The sequence below is a fragment of the Schistocerca americana genome, chromosome 3, assembly GCF_021461395.2.
Source record: "Schistocerca americana isolate TAMUIC-IGC-003095 chromosome 3, iqSchAmer2.1, whole genome shotgun sequence".
Classification (NCBI taxonomy): Eukaryota; Metazoa; Arthropoda; class Insecta; order Orthoptera; family Acrididae; genus Schistocerca; species Schistocerca americana.
This window is the reverse complement of record NC_060121.1, coordinates 793,938,668-793,960,486: the sequence shown is the minus strand read 5'-3', so window position 1 is coordinate 793,960,486 and position 21,819 is coordinate 793,938,668. Positions and strand designations below refer to the sequence as shown.

Here is a 21,819-nt window from a genome sequence, read left to right as displayed (position 1 = left end):
TTCATTTTCATACAAATTTCTGCAACAAGTGCATCATATTCACACTCAAAGTCAGCCTTGGAATAAAGCAGAAAAGGCAGGCTACACAAAAATTTTTGATCATGTAATGTAGCTTTAGTGTGGTGAGCAAGAGTTTCATCATTTACATGCTGGGGTATGCCCACCTGTATTATAGGTTCACAGTGCTTGGAAGGGTGGGAAAGTATGCTAAGTCACTGCCTTTATAATGGTAATTGTGATCTGACAATAGTGACTCCAGTAGTAACCTTCCTTCTTCTCATTGCATTGTATTACAACAGATTTAATTTATACAAAGAAACATTGCTTTTTAAGATGGGTATCTACTTAATGGGCTCTCATGAATCATTGTTGCTTCTGTCTGAAATACACTAATCTTTACTAGTGGTGGAGTCTTAGGTTGGTACAACCTGATGTCAGATGTATACATTCCTCCTCAAGATGCTCCATAAGATAACAATAATTTCCACCCTCTTTCTAATCAGGATGTCTCCGAACTGAGTGACTTCCTTGTTGGCAGCAAACTGCAGATATCATGCCTACCAATTTTAATGTTTTAACCAATATTGTGTTACATGTTTTATTTACCATAATCTTATAATGATTATCAATGATAAGTCTCACATTAGAACACAAATATCTTTTTTAATGTTGTTTCACAAAATACTTTTGCTTCCATATTTTCTTTACACCATTGGACATGATTGGAACAAGGAGCGAAACCTGTGCATGCATTTGTACATTCAGCACTCTGCCACTGCCTTTGTTATTGATACTTTGTATATCGTGGAGAGTCAAGTAGAGCTAATTGGTATTAGAAAGATTTTTTAAAATAGGCATAGTTTACATTGTTTTAGTTTCATATTTTGAACAATATAAAGAGAATGACAGTAAGAGTAAGTTCTTCATTTTACTTGTGTTTTGTATGCTTTCGCGTATTTTACACTTTCCTTCATTTTACACTTTTTTGGGCCATTCAGCTGTGAAGTGTAAAAAGGGGGTTTTACTGTAGTAACTAAACACAAATGACACATGATCCATATCTAATTCCTTCACCCAATGATTACTACTCATATTAATTGATGTGCGTCCCAAGCACATATCAGCCTCCAGAAGTTACCAACACACTACTCTCGCTTTACACTAAGTCCACTGGGGCCAGATCCTGATATAAAGTCAGTCACTAGAACAAACTATAATCTAAAGAAAGGAAAGTAAACATTACAGCTTGTAGAATAATAAATATATGAAAGGCAAAACTACGAATTAATGCAAACCCTCAACAGTAAGAAGAAATAAGCACAAAGTGCATGTAAGTCTCTCTCTTTCTGTTACAAGTCTGGTATAAAACAATTAGAAATGTGTAACTGGCTCATACCCAGGGGTTATGGCTGCCATTTGTTTGGGAAATATGTTCATCGTATTGAAATTTAACCAGTGGGTGAAAGTGCATTTATGATGACAGCAGTTTTTCTATAACGTGCAGCAATTGGTAATGGTGCAATGAATCATGAGAAATCAAGAGAACCATTCATGAGTGAAATGTTGATAGCCAATTAGAATATTATTCTCTGTATCTTAAGCTTCATAATAAAGTTAGCTGACATTTTCCTTACCTTGTTGAACTCATATTCAGAAAGATGCTGGTTCCAACCCACATCCAGCCATCCTGTTTTAAGTTTTCCACGATTCCCTAAATTGCTTCGGGCAAATTCTGGAATGGTTACTCTGAAAGGGCACAGCCAACTTGATTCCCCATCCTTCCCTGATCCAATGAGACTGATGACCTCGGTGTTTGGTCCCATCCTCCAAATCAACCAAACAACTAATACCATACTAACTAAATGGACCAGTAATGAAATGTGCTGCTCTTCTTTGGTTTTTCTCTATTTCCTCAATCAGTCCTGTTAAGTATGGATCCCAGCATGGAGCAAATTCAAGTAAGTTTTGTAAGCTACTACTTCCTTTGTTGATGGACTACACTTCCTGAGAATTCTTCCAGTGAATCCCAATCTAGCATCAGCCTTACCTGCAGTAAATTTTATGTGGTCATTCCACTTCAAATTGCTCCATACGCATGCTCCTGGATATTTTATGGAAATAACTTTTTCCAGTGATGGTCTTGTAATCATGTAATCATACAATAAATGGGGTTTCTGCCTACTTATTTGGAATATGTTACATTTGTTTATGTTGAGAGTCAGTACCACTCTCTGCACCAAGCTATGATCCTTAGCAGGTCCTCCTGCATTTCTCAATAATTTTCAAGTGTTGCCACTTCTGTACATGCAACATCATCATCATCATCGTTATCATCATCATCTTCATCCACTAAAAGCCTCTTGGAATTTTTGACAGTATCTCCTAGGTCATTTGTATATACTGTGAAAAGTACTGGTCCTTCAATGCTCCCTTGGGGCACACTCAAAGTTACTTTTACTTCCAGAGACTCCTCCCATTTTGAACGACATGCTGTGTTCAGTTTATAGAAACTCTTCAGTCCAATCACACAGTTTGCCTGATATTCTGTATGCTCATAGTTTGCTCATCATGTGGCTATGTGGAACCATACCAAAGGAGGAACATGGCATCTACCTGGACACCTGTATCTACTGCTTTCTGGGTCTCATGAATGAACAGAGTGATCTGTTGATTCCTACAGAAGAGATTTTTAGTCTCCAGAAGTGACATCATATGCTAACATAAATGTATTGCAGAATTATACAACAGATTGACGTCAGAGGTATAGCCCCTCAGTAGTATTTGAGGACCTTTTTTTTTTTTTTAAAAAAATAGGAACAACATGTGATTTTTCCCAATCTTAGGAATGCTTCACCACTATAGAGACCTACGTTAACACTGTTGCTTGAAGAGGGGCAAGTCCTTTCACATACTCTGTGTAGCATCCAGTAGCCTTTCTTGTGGTGAGGAATGTCAGTTGCTTTTCTGTCCCTTGGCAGCTTATTTCGATATGTCATTCTGTTGTTTTTGCAACATTTTAAAAGAGGCACTACAGTGTGCTCTGTCTCTGTGAAACAGTTTTGGAAAAAGACTTAGTATTTCGGCCTTTTCTTTGGTATGCTCTGTGTTTCAGTGCCATTATGGTCACAGAGTGTCTGCCCTGATGGCTTTGATCCATTTATTGATTTAACATAAGACCAAATTTTTTAGGATTTTCTGTCAAGTCTATCAACAGAATTTTACTGTAAGGGTCATTGAATGCTTCATGCATAGCCTTCCTTATGTTAATTTTGGCTTATTTTAGTTTTGAATTTGTAGTTAAGCTCTCTTTACTTCGGTAGCAGCTTGTTAACATTGTTGTTGAACCATGTTAGGTCTTTTCCATCCCTCACAATTTTTCTCAGCACATACCTATCTAAAATGTATTGTTCGATGGCCTGAACTGTATCTATTGGGGCTCAATGTTGTCAGTGCTGGAAATGAAATTTTCATATTGACCTACCAAGTAATCTTAAATCTGTCTCTTGTCACTCTAGCTAGACAGAAGGATCTTCCTGTCTTTCTTTGTATTCCTACTTACAGTCATATTCAGTGATGCTGTAATGAATGGCCTTATGATCACTATTCTACACTAACCAAAGTGAGCACTTCAGGTCTGTCATCTAGATGTAGTTACTTTTGCCTGTGTTTTTTGTTTGATTGAGTCTTGATACCAGAAATTAGATTCTAATAAATTTCAAATTTGTATTAATTCCATTCAGTATTTAGTGTTCATGTTCCAAGACATAATGTCACTGACTGTTATATTTTTTCAGTTAATGGATCATGTGATGGCTGGAATTGAAGATATCCTTGGACAACATGGAAATTATCATCTCAGAGACAAGTAATTTAAACTGATTTATTAAAATGTGCTTCTTTATTCAATTTATTTGTATAGTATTTGCATCAAAACAGAATGAACTGACCAAAAGCCAATTTGACATTTCAGGTTTAAACGTTTTGATAACAAATTCATCCGTCCGTACCTGTTGCGAGATCATCAAGGAGCAGAACCAAAAATACTTGAAACTTATTCAAAATTGGCAATGAAAGATGCCATGGATTACATGCGTCGAAATGCATCAACTGTTGGAAATATTTCTGGAACAGAATCTATGTCGGCAATATTTAGAAATTTCACTAGTGGGAATATAAATGGAAATATGAGTACTAACTTTAATGGAAGGTGAGTTAATATTGCTTACTGCTTTATTACCCTACTTTATCATTACATTAACCACAGTTGAACTGTTTGCAAAAAAGACATAGTATTGTTTTCCATTTTATCATGAAGTACAAATTTCCTAACAACTCCAGAAAATTACAAGAGTAAAATTGGGAAGTGAAAGGTAATCAATAAACTTCTACAGAAACCAGAATGCAGGCAGAGACATGAAGGAGAGGAAAGTGAGGCAATAATTGAGAAGACAGTGAGACAAGATTGTAGTTTACCCTCCATATTATTCAATCTGTACAGTAAGAAACTAGTAAAGGAATTAAGGAGTAAATTTGAAACGGAATTGAAGGTGAGAGTGAAGAAATAAAAACTTTAAAATTTACCTGTGACAAAGTAATTTTGGCACCGATGCCCAAGGACTTGAAAGTTCAGCTGAATGGTATGTACTGTGTTTTGGAAAGAGATTATTGGATACACACAAATTAAAAATAAAAACAAGTTTAGTTGAATTAGGTCAAATGATGCTGAGGGAATTCAGTGAGGAAATAACACACAGAAAATATAAACAAGTTTCGCTATTTAGGCAGCAGATTTACCATGGCAGAAGTAAAGAGGATATAAAAGACACACTGACAATAGCAAGAAAAGCTTTTCTAAAAAGCAGGCATCGAGTCATTGACAGGCACATAAACAATACTGAGAACTTTTCCAGCTTACCATATTTTCTGAGAAAGATATAAATGTTAACACTGAATGTAAATTTAAGTGTTAGGAAGTCTCTTTCCAAAAGTAATGGTTTGGAGTCTGGCCTTACAGAAGTAAAATAATAACAGTAAGCACTAGAGATAAGAAGAGAAGGGTAGCTGTTGAAATGTTGCATTACAGAGAAATGCTGAAGAGTGTATGTGTAGAATGAGAAACTGATGAAGTACTAAACTAAATTGGAGTGAAGAAACTTTATGTTACTATTTGACTAAAATAAAGGATTAGTTGATAGGACACATGCTGTAGCTCCAAGGAATTATTATTTTGGCATTAGAAAGAAGTGTAGAGGGTAGAAATTGTAGAGGCAGACTATAATAATAATAACGTAGTGTGAGCAGCTTGTTGCAAATCTTTCAATTAGACGTCACTTCAGTGCCTTGTGTGTCGCTAACCCACACTAGTAATACAAACAGGCAAAGGGCCTACAGTTTAACATTGAATCCGAACCATGTGTTGTTCATGATGAATCTTCACATCATTGAGAGTTGAAAGCTAGAAAGACGAATCAAGCCCTAGGCTGTGGCTAACTGTTTTTCCATCATCTCACTTTTGCTTGTTGGATACTAGTCTGACATGGTTTGTAGGAAAGTCTCCATACAGTTTCAGGGAGATGTACTGGAAAGTTGAAGATTGGATTGTGTGTATGATGAGCTCTTGGGTGGCTTAAATGGTAGCATGTTTCCATGAAAGACGAACAAGAGACAAGTGTTATCCCTCACAATGTCAATTTGCTATGAATGTTCAACAATGAACACAATACCCAAATAAATCCCCATTCACAGGAACATGAGTTGGTGCTCGGAATTAAGTGATGCTAGTAGATTATGTGATTAATAAAGTTTGTGTCATTCCTCCAAGTCATTGTTGAAGAATAACCTAGTGTTTCAACAAGCAAAGCCTTAATATTAACTTCCTCTCTTCTTGGCTGCATATTAATTGTGATAAGTTCACCATTAGTAATTCTTAAACTCTCACAATACCAATGAGGGTGCAGGGAAGGGAGGGTGGGTGGTCTACCTTGTGCCCACCTTTTGAAAATTGTAATCTAGTCTGGTAATTTATATTTTAAAATTCTAAAAAAAAGAAAGATATATTGTTTTTAATGATTTCTTATAAATTTTTCAGTAAACCTTAATCTAAAAATGTAAGTGTTACTAGTGAATGTGACTTTTTGCAACAAATGTCACATACATATTTTCAGTGACAGGGCCTTCTTACACATCTAAAAAAAAGTTTTGTTGTGAATGAAAATCAATGACAGTTATTGAAAGTTGTATTTTTTTGAAGTTTTTGTGGTGGTCATACAGTACCTCTCCACTCAGTGTAAACATCTTCTATATATATTTGTTCTGGGGGGAGGTGTTTCTGTTTTTGGTATAACACATTATGGAAAATGTGAGGGTATTACTGTGGTTAACAAATGTTGTTTTTTTTTCTTTCCAGCATGTTATCTGTTTAGAATCTCTTATTAACATGTATCATTATTATTAATTTTTTACAGTTTCAATCATCTTGACTCAAGTACATGGAACATAGATATGCAGGAACTGGAATATAACCCCTCCAAAAAAGATCTTACTGATGCTAAAATACACCATTTGCTGGCAGAAGAATTATGCAAACCTTACAGAAGGGTAAATTCTAGTTTTTACATGACTTATGCGTATGATGTTTTAAGAAAATTATTCTTATATACATTCTTATTGATGCTGAATAAAATTATATGCCTGTCAGTTTCCTCTCAGTAATCCAAAAGATATCCACAAAAACTAACACAAATGACATACAAAGAGAAAAAACACTGAATTTTAATCGCACAAAGGAACATCTTGACTTAGAAATAAATGAAGCATGGTGCACCATTCACAAATCATGAAAGAAATTATGGAATGGCACAATGAATATGAATTACACTTTGTCTGTTATTCATAGATTTTGAGAAAGTTTTGATTTGATTTCAACAAAATATGTGTTGACAGCCCCTGAAAAACTGGGGATTGATCAACTTACAGTGGGAGGAGGAAGTATAATGAACAAGATACTAAAAATCGTGACTCGTAGGGTCTAAGTGTGGAGGCGAGAGAGCATTTAAAAGTCAGTTTTTTATGTTTTACTTGAGTAACTTAAAAATCATGACTTCAAGCAAAAATCTTTCCCAGTATTAAATTAGACTAAATTAAATCTCCTACAAAAAAAAGCCCTATTCATTTTTTCTCTAGGACTAATAGTTTCAACATTGCAGCAGATGGAAAAAATTAAGATTATTATGGCATAAAATTAGTGTTTAGTGTTAAATTAAGTGGGTTGAAAACAAATATGAAATGTGTTTACCTTGCCTAAGTTCAGTAGAGCCAAATTAAGGGATAAATTGTGTCCTGGGGGTGTAACAGGATGGAAGGTATGGGGGTGGAGAGTAGAGGTGCGAGGGAAGGAGGTCATTGGATTGTGGTCGAGCCCTTCCCTACTTCATAGGACTGCAAACCGAAGAGAAGGCGGCCATTCCCCATGTTATTTATCGTACTACACCAGCAGAAGCTGTTATGGGGTGTTTCATAAAGTTATACAGACTCTCAGCAGCACCCCTTATAAGACACCAGCACTGCGTTATGCAGACATTGTGACGCTCACCTTCTTTATTTCTTCATTGATAGTCCTCGGTGTCAACATACTGCATTGTTATACTGGCTGCAAAATAGGGGATGGAAGTTCAACACTGACTAATGTAAATAATGTAGCCGGCAGTTGCACAGTTGCGTTTCACAGTTCTTTACTTTCATTGTTCACAACCCTCCAATATTACATGAATTTTGATTAGCCTCATCAATAAGTTACAGGCAAATATTAGCATACTGCTACCATAGGTTGCTTTTGAACATCTATGAGCAGTAAAAACCTAACCACACAGTTCCCAGTTCTTGCAGAATAATATGGTATGTGTGACACTACTTCTCAAATGAAATGAACAGACACTGTCACTGTTAAAACACTGCCTATTTGTGTTACACTAATTCCACTGTAAAGTTAATGCATTACTGTTATTCTAACTGATACAGACTTTCCGTCTGAAAATTGGCTGTAGACTGGCTGTCTTGGGACCAGAAATCGGGCAATTATAAATCCTCACAATAATAGGTACTGAAACTATACATTGTTCAATGTTTAAGTTACGGAAATTACAATTAAAACATAACTCATTCAATTAACTAAATATATAAAAAAATCCTTATTTTTAATAGTTTCTTCTAACACAAAGATAGGCCAAATTATTTGTTTAAATAATAAAATTGACAGATTTAGTTATACAAACAATACTTTTGACCAACTTGGTAATTATTTTGGAATTAAATAAGATCTGGCTTTGCTAATCCTAGTAGTTCCTCTTCTAAATGTTTATAATTACTACAGAATTTATATTTGTTTGTAAGTCAATAATAGAATTCAGGTCATGAAACAATTACTGATTTCAACCTACAACAAAAGATATTAACTAGTATACTGATGTCTCTTTTTCTTGTTTCTTGATCCCACCTTCTTGAGATATCTTGTGAAGAGTCCAGATAAAAGTTTAGTAGTGGCATGGGACAATCTGTTGTGGGTGAATTCGTTTCCGACTAATAATCTGTCCAGTTAACGTAAAATATGATGTATGATAGAAGTGTTCAGATAAACCTTATTACACTTCCACAAGATTTTAATAATTCCACATGGTACAGTTTATCCTAGAATTGGAACCTGATTGCTCTGTTTTAATGAAGTAATGCCCATTCAGTTATATTGGCATTTATTACTGGTTCTGATGTGAACTGCTGCTTGGCAGTGTTGGTGAGTATTCAAAATGTACTTGCAATTAATGTTCATTTATCAATAAGAATAGTGTTTGTCAGTGAACTGCAATATCGATGAAGCTACTCAGCAGTTGGTTATTTAACTTTTGAAACCGCTGGTTTATTGGCATTCCTGGAAAAGAACACTCTTATACTCTCATTTGCCCAGCAAATTCCGTGTAACAGTTTGTATGTGTAATGGGACTTAGTGTGTCGCAAATCATTCTAATGAATGAATTGATTTGCATTACAGTATTGCTAAGCAACATGATCAGAAAGGTGATATGTGTCCTAATTAAAACAGAACCTCGATATTTTGAATAAATTTTTGGTTAGTTATTATCAAACATCAGTATTTGTCTCAAAAAGTAATTTCAAGCTTCGTGCATTAAGTCCAAGCATGTTTGCAATTATTATATGTGATTTACTCGAAAGCTCAATCACATGCAACCGTGTGAAGTGTTTCAAATCGAGCACACAGCTTTCCATTTTCCCTGATGGGCTAAATAACTTTTTGTAATAATGTGATGTGTCTATCTCACTTAAAGTCTAAATGAAACTGGATTTGTGTCTATTCAGCTCAAAATCACAATATGAAATTCACTGCACAGGTCAGCGAACTGTACATGCACACTTTTAGCACTCTTAAGTGGTAACTCGTCTAAGAGTAAAAGCCGCACATAAATTCACTCTTCTTACATGCATACAAAAATCAAAACACCTTTATATTAAACAGATAAATTATGGCATGCAATTACTAACTAAACATTTCCTATTCTAAATAAACTTCAAGAACTTGTATTTCATAATCAATAAAATTTTATCCCATGAAAGAAACTATTAGTCTGCTAAAATGGATTCAGATTACTGTCAACTCATGTCTGGATGTGATGTCACGAATTGATACTTGCTTGGACTGAATGACATACCTGTACTGAAAAATACTCTCAGTGAGTAATTTATGACTTTTATAACAAATTTGGTACCTCTTGCATCGCTACACTAGGAATAGTCCAAATAAATTAGGAAATTGATTACATACACAAAACTAAGTACAAAATTATATCTGGTGCCATATTTCTTAAGACTGAGGGCCAACCTTTCTCTTTTATGAAAATGCAAATTATACTCTTGTATGCTAATGGTAACTAGGAAAAAATGAAAATAAAATAGATTTAAGGAGGCAGATGGCAAAACAAGAGAGGAAGTAAAAAGATTCCAGCTAGCTTTGTCACAACATGCCCAGGGCAAATTTACTTTACACAAAGCGCATTATGACACTACATGGACTACAGATAAGAGTTATTGATAACACCAATGCAAGGGATGCAAATGGTCAGAATCCATGTAAACCTCTGCAGGTTTTTCTACACTGCTAGATGAGAAACTGATTCTTGTCATCCCATACAGCAGCTGCGGCATTCTTCTGAGAAAGGCTACTTCCCTCACCCCAAGTGCTGATTGCTTTTCATTTTGCAGACAGACTATACCTCCCCAGCATTTCCTCTCTAGTTCCCTTATGTGAACAGACAAAATAACTTATCTGAGTTTGTGTTTATACATGGTATTTCAGCACAGTGGTTAAAAACTTTCAGGAGAGGTAGAGTACCCTAGACAATGGAAAATCACATAGCAGTGTATGGTCAAAATTCCTTCCTTGTGCAGAAATGGTGACACTTAACACAAGAAAGGAAGGGCATGAGCAGAGTGAGAAAACACGTTTATTGTGCTTAGTGCAGCAGAAACCAAGAAATAAGAAAAAAAAACAGAAATCGATTATCATCAAAGAAGGTGTTCATAATTACAACCTCTAACCATGATGCAGGCATTACATCTGTGGTGCACAGAAGGCCTGATGTTCTCCATGTGCCAAAGATGTACCAATGTAGCTTAACCTTGTACCCAGAAATATTTTTGCTGGAAACAGTGATTAAAGTTATTCAAGAAAAACATAAAAAAGGGAGCTTTAAATGCCCTCTCACCTCCATGCTCACTCCCAGTCATTCAAGATTTTTGGTATATTTGTGACAGTCCACCTTCTTTATTTCTTCATTTGTTGTCCTTGGTGTCAATATACAGGCTGAAAAAATAGGGGGTGGAAGTGCAGGACTGTCTACTGTAAATGATGTAACTGACAGGCACACATTTGCGTTTTACAGTTGTTTACTTCCACTTTTCACAGTCCCCCATATACACACTTAATGTGGCCAGTGCACTATTGTTTAACTTTCGATAAGCCTCATTAACAATTTTCAGGTAAACATCCACATTCTGCTACAGTAGTTTACTATTGAATATCTATGTGCAGTAAAAACATAACCACATAATTGACAGTTATTTCAGAATAATCAGGTACATATCGAACAGACACTGTCATTGTTTTAACACACAGCCTAATTGTGTTACACTTATTTCACAGTTATGCTGATGCATTGTTGTTGTTCTAACCAACATAGGTTTCTTGTCTGAAACTCGGCCGTGGACTGACTGTCTCGTGACCAAAAATGGGCCCTTATATATCCTCGCAATAATAGGTGCTGAAACTACACATTGTTCTAAGTTAAATTTACAGAAATTACTGTAAAAACTTGACTCATTCAATTAGCTGAATACATCGAAAAATTCCGTCTTTTTAACAGTTTCTTCTGCTACAAGAGTGAGGCCGAGTTATTTGTTTAAATGATAAAATTAACAGATATCATTATGCAATCAATACTTTTGACAAAACTGTTCATTACATTGGAATTAATGAAGTCCTTGTTTTGCTAACATGTTTTTGAAGAGAGCGAAATAGATATTTTAAGATTACTAGTATTTTGCCTTCCAAATGTTTATAATTAGCACAGAATTTATATTTGTTTATATGTCAACAATATAATTTAAGTTATGAAACAATCACTAATTTCACTATATAATGAAAGTATTGACTAGGAATAGTCAAAATAAATTATAAAATCAATTACATACATAAAACTAAGTGCAAAATTAGATCCGGTGTTATATTCTTTAAAACTGAGGGCCAACTTTTCTCTTTTATGGAAATGCAGATTATACTCGTGTATGTTAATGGTAATTAATTCAAAAAATGAATGTTAAGGGGGCAGATGACAAAACATTAGAGGAAGTAAAAACATCCCCGCTTGCTTCATCACATCACCCCTCATTGCATTGACCAGGTAGATATTCCAAATAGCTAACCGGGCAATTCATTGACCACAAACGACCCCAAAAATGTACACACACAAAAAATATTACATATGAAATCTTATAACTACAGTACATTTGTATTTTCAAATTTATACTTATATGAACTGGTCATATGAAAATCTCCATACAAAATATTTACATTTTGTATTGTACAATTGTGCAAAATATTCACAAGTTATACGTTTAACAAAAAATTAGGCATCTTCATCATAAGTTATCTCCTTTTTGGGTAAGCGAAGATTACATCTAAAGATACATATCATTTTATACAAGTCCTGTATTATCTAAGAAAATAAATCCTCATGGGTTGCAAAAAACTAAATAATTATACTCCGCATTGCAGACCATCCTTTTTTTTTCATAAAATTTCACTTGCTCATTGTTTAGCATTTTTCACAAGCAGTTTCACACTTTTAATAAACTTTTTCACATTTTCTCACCAAGTTGTCCAACCCTTCAATGAGTCCAAGAGGCAGTTAGTAAGGAAATGCACTGCTCTCAGTTACCTTGGAGATGGTCCTCCCTCCACAACAGTACATCAAAATATCAGACTAAATATCCTACTTTAGTATACTTATTTTTACTTCTAACGTAAGTCTAAAAAATATTTCACACTAAAATTGATAGTCATTACTTCATAAATAGATACATTACATAGTTCTCAAAACATTACAATAATTAGCACAAAAATTGACTATAGCACGAAAGGTGGTGACTAGAAAAAATTTTAAAATCAAGTGCACATTACACTACAAAACATTAAGCCGTAACTGTCTGAAACTCGTTAAACTTGAAAGACTTCTGTTTCTTTCCCATATGCAAAATAGCAAAAACTCATGATATACAGTAGCATAGATTTGCTAATCATTATGTTATGAAAAAAGGACAGTCACCATCACTTAACTTCTATTCAACTCAAAAAATTAAGGGGATGTAATTGTACCAAACCATTGTCCCACTTCTCTACTCAGTCCTGAGTACTACTCTCATTCTACCCGAAAATTAAATCCTCACAAAATGTTACCAAACAGTTGACCTGTCAGAATATTCACCTCAGCCTAGCACCACAGTTGTCAGTTAATCAGCAAAATTAATTTTCATTGTTCCAGCATTACTACTTTAAGCTCATAATTCCTCAGAACACAAATAGAAGTTTTCAGATAACCTATAGATCCAACAATGCAGCATTCTATGACTTGTACCTCACTAAAATATTGCTCTTTCTGTGACGCTGTCATTCCCAGCTGCAGTGTCATGAATTGCACAATATAACAGTACCCCATGTTGCCAAGTTCAAAATTGATTATCAATACAGTTACATCACATTTGTTTGTATACAGTGATCTTTGTGAATTTTCTGGCTGTAGCGACTGGCCGCGCATGGAAAACTCCAACTTATTACGATCAGGAATGTTTATTAAGGTTTGTATAATTACACAAAACACAAGAAAAACAATGCAGGAAACTCACAACATGCACATCATAACCTCAGTCCATGAGACCCTACCAAAGAAACGAGTCCCCTACATCTGTTTACTCTGCACTTCGTAGGTGGCCGTTAGTTACTGGCGGTCGCTGGTCGCCACAGAGCAACCCCCCTCCCCCCCCCCCTCCCCCCCTCCTCCCCCTTGGGAGTGCAGAGCACTGTGGTAAGGATGTGGGTGTCGTGCTGTGGGATGCTCGCTGGTTGATAGAGCATATGCAAAGAGTCCATGCTGTTGGTGCAGGGAGGACTAGTTGTGGTATAGTCTACGATCCAGTGGGGGGGACGGACTGGTCAACCTGCTCGCGTGAACTGGACTGGCATGGAAATTGTTGGTGTTGCAGTACAGGTGGAGAGGGGGATTTGAATCTTGAGCATCCCATTAGTGCTGAACGTTGCAACTATGCCAGCCTTTTCCACCCTGTTTGGGATGGGGACTGTGCCCGGGATGGTGATATGTGACGTGGGAGTGGACTCGCATGAAGTGTCTCCTATGCAGATGACAAAGAGGGATCCCTCATGGAGCTGCAAGGAAAGCTCATCGCGTGGGCACTCAGAAGCATTGATCAAGATGCAAATTTCGTCGACAGTGGACATAGGGGACACTAGGGGAGGTGGTGGGGAAAATAACATAGTTCAGGAGAAACACTGGAACACACTGTGGTGGCATTGGGGGCCACCACTTTTGACGGGGTAATGTCACATGCAACATGTGATTGGGCCTGAGGTTGTGGATTGTCACATACAGTTCCTGAGTTAATGGAGGGTAGAGTATCATCACACAACAACCGAGCTTTCCACAGGTGTAGGCTCAGTGCACATTTGATCCTCGTTGGGCGCAGGGGAGTGGGCGGTCTATATGAGATCGGAGTCATCACCTGACGGAGGAACACTTGACTCAAGAGGGTGTGGTACAGATTCCTCATTTGTCCAGGCTGGTTTCACGCGTTGAAGGGAAACTGTCTGACAAGAATTTCCATAGTATTGTCCATGTCAGCCACTACTTGATGTGGGCTGGAGTAAGGTGGCTGTAGTGCCAGTTTGACTGTGTCGTCCCGTAACATAACGAACTCGCAAGAGTACAGTGCCGAATGCAGAAAGACCCAAGGATGGGTGTGCGACCCTGGAGGGGCCATGCGGATCGCAGCATGTGTGTCCGGACATGCTCAACTAGAGCAGGGAGGTCAGACAGGTCTACGATTGCTTCGTTGTTGACAAACTCTTCGGGGAGAACTAGGATCTTGCCATACGAGAGCTTCGCAAGCGAAGCTTGGAGATCTGTCTTGTAAGCCATGCATATTCCTAACATAACCCAGGGAAGGGTGTCGGACCACTCACCCCTGTGGCACATGAGGACCGCTTTCAGAGTCCTATGCCACCGCTCGACCAGTCCATTGCTCTGTGGATGGTAAGCCATAGTGTGGAATCTATCCACTCCACAGAGTACACAGAGTTTGTTAAACAGCAGGGATTCAAACTGCCTTCGCTGGTTGATGATGATGGAGGTAGGGCAGCCGAATCAAGCTATCCAGGAGGACACGAATTCGTGTGCTGCAGAATCTGCTATGATGTCCTGCAGGGTATTGCCTCCACCCAACGTGTAATGCAGTTGATGACAGACAGGATATACCTGAAACCATCAGACATGGGTAACGGTCCTATGAGGTCCAGATGCGGATGCCGAAAGTGGCCTTTTGGGATGTCAAATTTACGTAGATGGGGTTGTGTGTGCCTGTTAACTTCGCTGTGCTAGCACTGTAAACAAGCTCGGGACCAAGTACGACAATCCCTCTTCACACCTGGCCACACAAAGTGTTCTGTAACAAGGCGCATCATAGCCTTAGCACCAGGATGTGGAAGGCTATGTAATGCAGTGAATACTTGACAACACAGCCCAGGGGGAGCAATAGGTCGGGTGGTGCCCATGGACGTATCGCATCACAGTGGCCTGACCGAGTCCAATAGGTTGCTGGAAACGATCTGGAGGGAAGTATCTGGGTCCTGTCAGAGGTTGTGCAATTCAGTATCATTGTCCTATAAGCAGGCTAATTCATCGAAATTAATGGGGGACGAAATTGCAATGATACGTGATAGGTAGTTGGCCATCACATTTTCTGAACCTCGGATGTAACAGATGTCTGTCGTGTATTGGCAAATTAAGTCCATCTGCTGACACCTAAGTGGAGGAGGTCAACAGCGGGGGTCTTTGAAAGCTCTCACCATGTTGTCAGACCACTGTACTCGGCAATTGCCCGAGGTTTATTTCCCGGTCGATGCATCAGTCAAAGGGGCTTGAATTGTTGCTGTCTTTGGTAGATTACGACAGTGGAAATTGATAGTTCCTAAAAACTGGTGTAATTCACAGAATGACACTGGGAGAGGTAGATCACGAATGCAGTCACCCCGCTCCTGAAGGAGGCGTATACCTTCCAAGGAGATGGTGTATCCCAGAAAAGTGACAGCGGTGCAGCGGAGTTGTGACTTGTCGTTATTGATCTCGACTCCATTACGTGTCAATAAGTACTGTACCGTGGCCAGGAGGAGAAAATGAGTATGTCGTGGAGGTATGTGTAACAATATGTGCAGTTAAACAAAGTGAGTCTATAAAATGTTGCCAAGTTTGGGCCGCATTTTTGAGACCATAAGGCATGTAACAAAATTGGTAGAGGCCAAAAGGTGTGACCAACGCTGTCTTTGGTATGTCACTCTGTGCCATGGGTATTTGTAAATATGTCTTGCGGCAGTCCAAGACACTGAAGATGCATACTCCGCTAAGTACTTGCATGAAGTCTTGTATATGCAGTATCGGATAATTGTCTAATACAGTCCGCGTGTTGAGACAGTGATAGTCGCTGCGGTGGCGCACTGTGCCATCCTTTTTGGGGACTAAATGTATGGGTGAAGATCACTTACTGTCCGATTGGTGAACAATACCTGCCCGCAGAAGTTCATCCACTGCGGCCTTAGTGAGGCGTAGTTTATGTGGCGGCAGTCAGCGCTCTTTATGACGCATTTGTGGCCCGTCTGTTGTGAGAACTTTGTGTGTTGTGCCATTCGTGATAGCGTTCAGATGGGCAGGCAAACTTGCTAGGGGGCCATCGCAAATGGGAATCGGTTGCATGTGAGAGTCACTAACCTGATGTGGCGGGGATGCTGTTCGTTGTCTGTGTGGGCAATGACAAAGTTCTGTGAGAAGCGTCTCCGGTGTCTGGGGGCGGCAGTGTCAAAGTTCCATGTGGTGCATTGGCAGTGTTGGGGGGTGGCAACGTTGACAGGCATTGTACGAGGCATTGTGCCTCTGCGAGGGCTTGTGTAACTGACTATATGGCGCAGTTCAGCTCAGCGTTGAGAGCACGGAGATCATCGACTGCAGAGTGCTCGGACTGAAGCTGGGCAATAGAAATTACGAGGCTGTCCACCAGTGAAGAGCACTCGATGAGAGCCATGTCAAAATCCTCAGGAAGCTGAGTGGGAAGGGGGGGGGGGGGGGCGAGGAGGCGTCTGAACACACGATGTGAGTGGACAAGGCATTGTGCAAGAAGAATGTGACCAACTGGAGGTTGACAGTCCAAAAGAAAAGGAAGTCGATGTCTAATACTGGGTCTTCTATGTCAGCCACATAGAAGGACCAAGCGAAATGTTTGCCAGGTATGAGTTCAATAGGTAACTCTGCAAAACCGTCAACACGGAGTGGCAATTTATTTGCTGCTCAAAGGAACAGTTTGTCTGGGGTCGTATCCTTTGTGGTAAATGTGGGAGGTATGTCACTAACATCTGCTCTTGTATTGATGAGAAAATACCGGCCCAAACCTAAATCCAAGGCGTACAGACGTCCTCTTGAAGTGGGGGATCTGACAGAAATCAACATCTGTGGGCACCCTTACATGTATTTATGAGCTGTGGCACCTACTGCGGCCTGTGTGCGGTGGTTTGGAATGCATAGGGCAGGCAGCAGTTGCAAGCAGCATCCCTGTAAGTGGAGTGAAACCAGCATATGTGCAAGTCAGCTGTATTTGTCCCACCAGCCGAAGCGTCAGGTGAGGGGTGTGCGGGGCGTGCAGGCGCTAGCCCGGTTGGGGTGGGGAGAGGCTGGTGCCAGGCTGCTTACGATACCCGGTCTTGGCTGCTAGATGGCTGCTGTTCCGGGTGCTGTCCGTGATACACACGTACCCGGCCTCTACCGCCCAATGGTGGAAGTTCATTTACAGGATTACCAGCCTCGGCAATATTAAGCACTGTGTTGCGCAGAGGGAGGTGGCGGTGCTCAATAATGGCATGTGCCTGGTCTCCCAGCCATAGTTTATCCTCAAGTGATACTGCGGTATGTGGGATTAAATGTAATTGTAGTTCTTGTGGCAGCTTCACCAGCCACAATGCCCAGAGCGCTAAGTTTGGCAAGATCTCGGTACTGACCTGCACATGCAAGCGTCGTCACAGCTGTGAGGGGGGTTCTGTCACCTAAAGTCTTGTCATAAATAATGTTGCAAATCATATTGGTTGGTGGACGAGAAAGGCGTTTGATGAGTAATGTACAGACAGAGGCATATTTGCTGCTCTTGGGTGGGTTCAGCAACAAGTCACTGATGAGATCACGGAGGTCATGCGCTAGACACACAAAATGAGTGCTGTCATCTGCAATACCATGTATGTCCAACATGTTTTCCACCAAGGTAAACCACATCACTGGGTTGTCTGGCTGTAATGCCGGCAGCTGTGGAAGATGGCCAGGGAACAGTGCTTGCAGGGGTGTAGGACAGGCACAAATCGTATGGGGATTCTGCACAGTGTTCACTGATGCAAACTGTGCCTCAGTGGTGGACGATGTGTTGTGTTGAATGTCCATTAGCTGTGGAGGTGGGATGTAATATCCAGTCCTTGTAGGCAAGAAGTCTGTATGGCCACTTGACGAGCATGGCGCGGCAGGCATGGAAGGTTCAACGGCCGGTGCAGACAAAATCTCGAGTAGAGGCGTGAAATCACGATTGAGTGCTGAGTGACAGAGCAGAACCACGGCAGGTGCATAGCCCGAGGTGTGCGTGAGGTGGCAGGACAGGTACGCATATCCATGGCACAGCACGGTTGACGCAAGTATCCCTTCGACCAGCATGGAGGGGGACACATTAAACGGCAGGTCACTCTGAGGAGGCAGCAGCCATGCGTGTGGACCCCAAAACTGGACAGCTGCATTGTCTATGTTGTGCAGTAGAAATTCAGGCGAGGGGTCTCTGTGATCTTGTGCTGGAGGGGCATTCTGTAGAACATAGAATGCCATAGAAAGTGACCGTGCCGATGTGTACAGTGCCCAGTGTTGTGTGCTGGCAGAGGTTAGGATTTGTCTGGCCGGTTGAAGCAAACACCAGAGATACGAACATTCCTGGTGTATTTGTAGCACATGGAGTAAAGTGCTCCACTTCACAGTCAAAAGTCCAATCTGCAGTCGCGGTGTCCTGCACTGCCGAAAAACTCGAGGTTGTGACGTTATCTATTGATGCGAAACCAGTGGTACACAGTGAGCAAATGCAATGTACTTTCATGACTCAGGGTCACCAATGTGGGTTTTCTGGCTATTGTGACTGGCTGCGCACAGAAAACTCCAACTTACTATGATCAGCCACTTTTTTTAAGGTTCATATAATCACACAAAACACAAGAAAAACAATACAGAAAACTCACAACATGCACATTGATCCCCCCGTTCACAAGACCCTACCAAAGAAACGAGTCCCCAAAGACTGTTTACTCTGCACTTCGTAGGGGGCAGTTACTGGCGATTGATGGTTGCCACATCTCTTTCATTACTCGATCATGTCTGTCAGCTCCATTATTTTACCTACATTTCTTACCTCGATAGTTCGTGCAGTGCATTCTCAAAAAGTATCCCTACTGCGGAGACAGGCTCCCTAACCATTAAGACCGTAACATTATTCATGATTTTATTATTTCAGTATTGTTGCATTATCTAATAAATAAACACCTGCTCTGCTTATCTAATGCAAAATTGATTCTACAGAAAAACACTTCACAGTAACAGATCCTTTTGCTAAGGCAGACTTAACTCTCATTATCGATCACACAAAATTATCAATTATAAAAACTATTACTTCACTGTATGCCATCAAATTGTTTAAGATTCTAGCCTGGAGGGCTTGCTTACTCTTGCCTCACACATTACTCCAGGAAACTATGTTTACAGTTGTCATTCCTTAATGTTAGAAAAGGCAGTACTGTGACACAATTCTATGGGTAGGTAGTTACCTCAATATACTGACTGCTCTGAATGCAAACACTTCTATTATTGTTGTTGAGGTCTTCAGTCCAAAGAATGGTTTGATGCAGCTCTCCATGCTACTCTATCCTGTGCAAGCTTCTTCATCTCCCAATACTTACTGTAACCCACATCCTTCTGAATCTGCTTAGTGTATTCATCTCTTGGTCTCCCTCTACGATTTTTACCCTCCACACTACCCTCCAATACTAAATTGGTGATCCCTTGATACCTCAGAACATGTCTTTCCAACTGATCCCTTCTTCTAGTCAAGTTGTGCCACAAATTTCTCTTCTCCCCAATTCTATTCAATACCTCCTCATTAGTTATGTGTTCTACCCATGTAACCTTCAGCATTCTTCTGTAGCACCACATTTTGAAAGGTTCTATTCTCTTCTTGTCTAAACTATTTATCATCCACCTTTCGCTTCCATACATGGCTACACTCCATATAAATACTTTCAGAAGCGACTTCCTGACACTTAATATAATAACACAGTTAATATCAAGATCTAATATTCAAGATGGTTTTTGCCACATATTGCCTCTGCTGCTGCACCAATGAGCTGATTACTTCAGATGTTTATTATCCTCCACATATGCTGACACCTTTTATTTTCAGTTTACCTTACCTCTTTGTTTGTCATAAATTCTTTTACCATGTTACCTATTTGTTTTCTTCCATCCTCTTATGATTGTATTTCTTATAATTAACACAAAACACACACACACACACACACACACACACACACACACACACACACACACACACACTGGATAAAACTTTCTCTAAAATATTTCTACACTTAAGTATCCTACTGTACAGAATCACCTGAAAGTTGAAGATAGAATGTTTGTGATTCACTTATAAACTATAGATATAATAGGAGAAGAGTTTGACTGTAGCTGGAAACATAGAAATAGCGACAGACAGCTGGGGTAAGCATTATCGCCACATAATGAATCCAGCACAAAATGTTGAACCCCTTAATTTCCTTTTTAATTTCTTTCTTCAGTTCATCTTTTAAGTTAACCAAGTCAGTTCTAATGCCATCAGTCTTCTTTTCCGACCTGATAATGTCTTTTTTCATACTGCTTTCCATACTATTCAAACTACTCAGAATTTGCCTTAACATTGCTTCCAATTTTCTGTCTGCCATAACCTGTTGGCCTGGCTGACTCCTGTTGCTAGATTCCTCTTCCTTAACCTTAATGATTTCATCTGCTTCAATACTGTTTTCGTCCATTTCGCTCACATCACCACACAATGTAGATGACGGTTTTATCATCTCATCTACGATAGGAGATTCATGTATGATTTATAAGCACTATCGTCTACAGAACCTGTCTCCTGTTGTCCCTTGTCTCCCATCGCACTGTCTTGTTCATTAAGGTGACTCAGTATGTATCACTTAATACAGAACAGCTTTTGCTATGAAATTACCTTACACTCATTCACTCTTCTTCTGCTGCTCTGCTGCTGCTCTTGCAGTTGTTATCTGGATGTGCACAGCTGCAGAAAGTTGTAATTCTCTCTCTCTCTCTCTCTCTCTCTCTATCTCTCTCTCTCACACGCACACACACACACACACAAATAAAGAACCAAACAAAGTAATGCAGACAGTTACTTGTAGTTCATTCTTGTGAAAGATTTTGTGAAAATTATTAACTTTTTCCTTTTTTGATTGTTTCAGCATCGCCGACTTAGCTATAGCAGGCATGCAGTTAATGACCGTGATCTATCTACTCAAGTCAATTATCGTATGCATATGAACATACGTCGCATGGTTGGTGAGAGAAAGCATCACCATAAGAGGAGCAAACGACTGGGAAAGGTAATTTTCGTGTTGCATTGATCATCATAACGAAATATTATTTATTTTTGGACTGAATTCACTTTCTTTTTGTGTTATATGTGGCACAGGTTCTCTAAAATTTTTCTCTCTAGTAAAAATATAAAGAAGGTAGTTGGTGTCATATAAGGATCACAGTACACTGGAACAGTAGTAGTAACTAACAAAATATTTTGAACTTGAATGAATATAAACAGAGTTCAAATACCAGTGCAACTCTTCAT

At 39.3% G+C, this 21,819-nt stretch overlaps 1 protein-coding gene across 1 annotated transcript in view; it reads left to right on the top strand.

Annotated features, from left to right (window-relative positions):
- The window catches only part of LOC124606406 (sodium/hydrogen exchanger 3), a 600,846-nt gene that overhangs the window by 481,957 nt on the left and 97,070 nt on the right, over window positions 1–21,819 (top strand). The window contains exons 6-9 of the mRNA XM_047138386.1: window positions 3,795–3,865; window positions 3,971–4,207; window positions 6,465–6,597; window positions 21,437–21,577. Coding sequence (XP_046994342.1) covers window positions 3,795–3,865; window positions 3,971–4,207; window positions 6,465–6,597; window positions 21,437–21,577 — 582 coding nt within the window. The remainder of the gene's footprint in view (window positions 1–3,794; window positions 3,866–3,970; window positions 4,208–6,464; window positions 6,598–21,436; window positions 21,578–21,819) is intronic.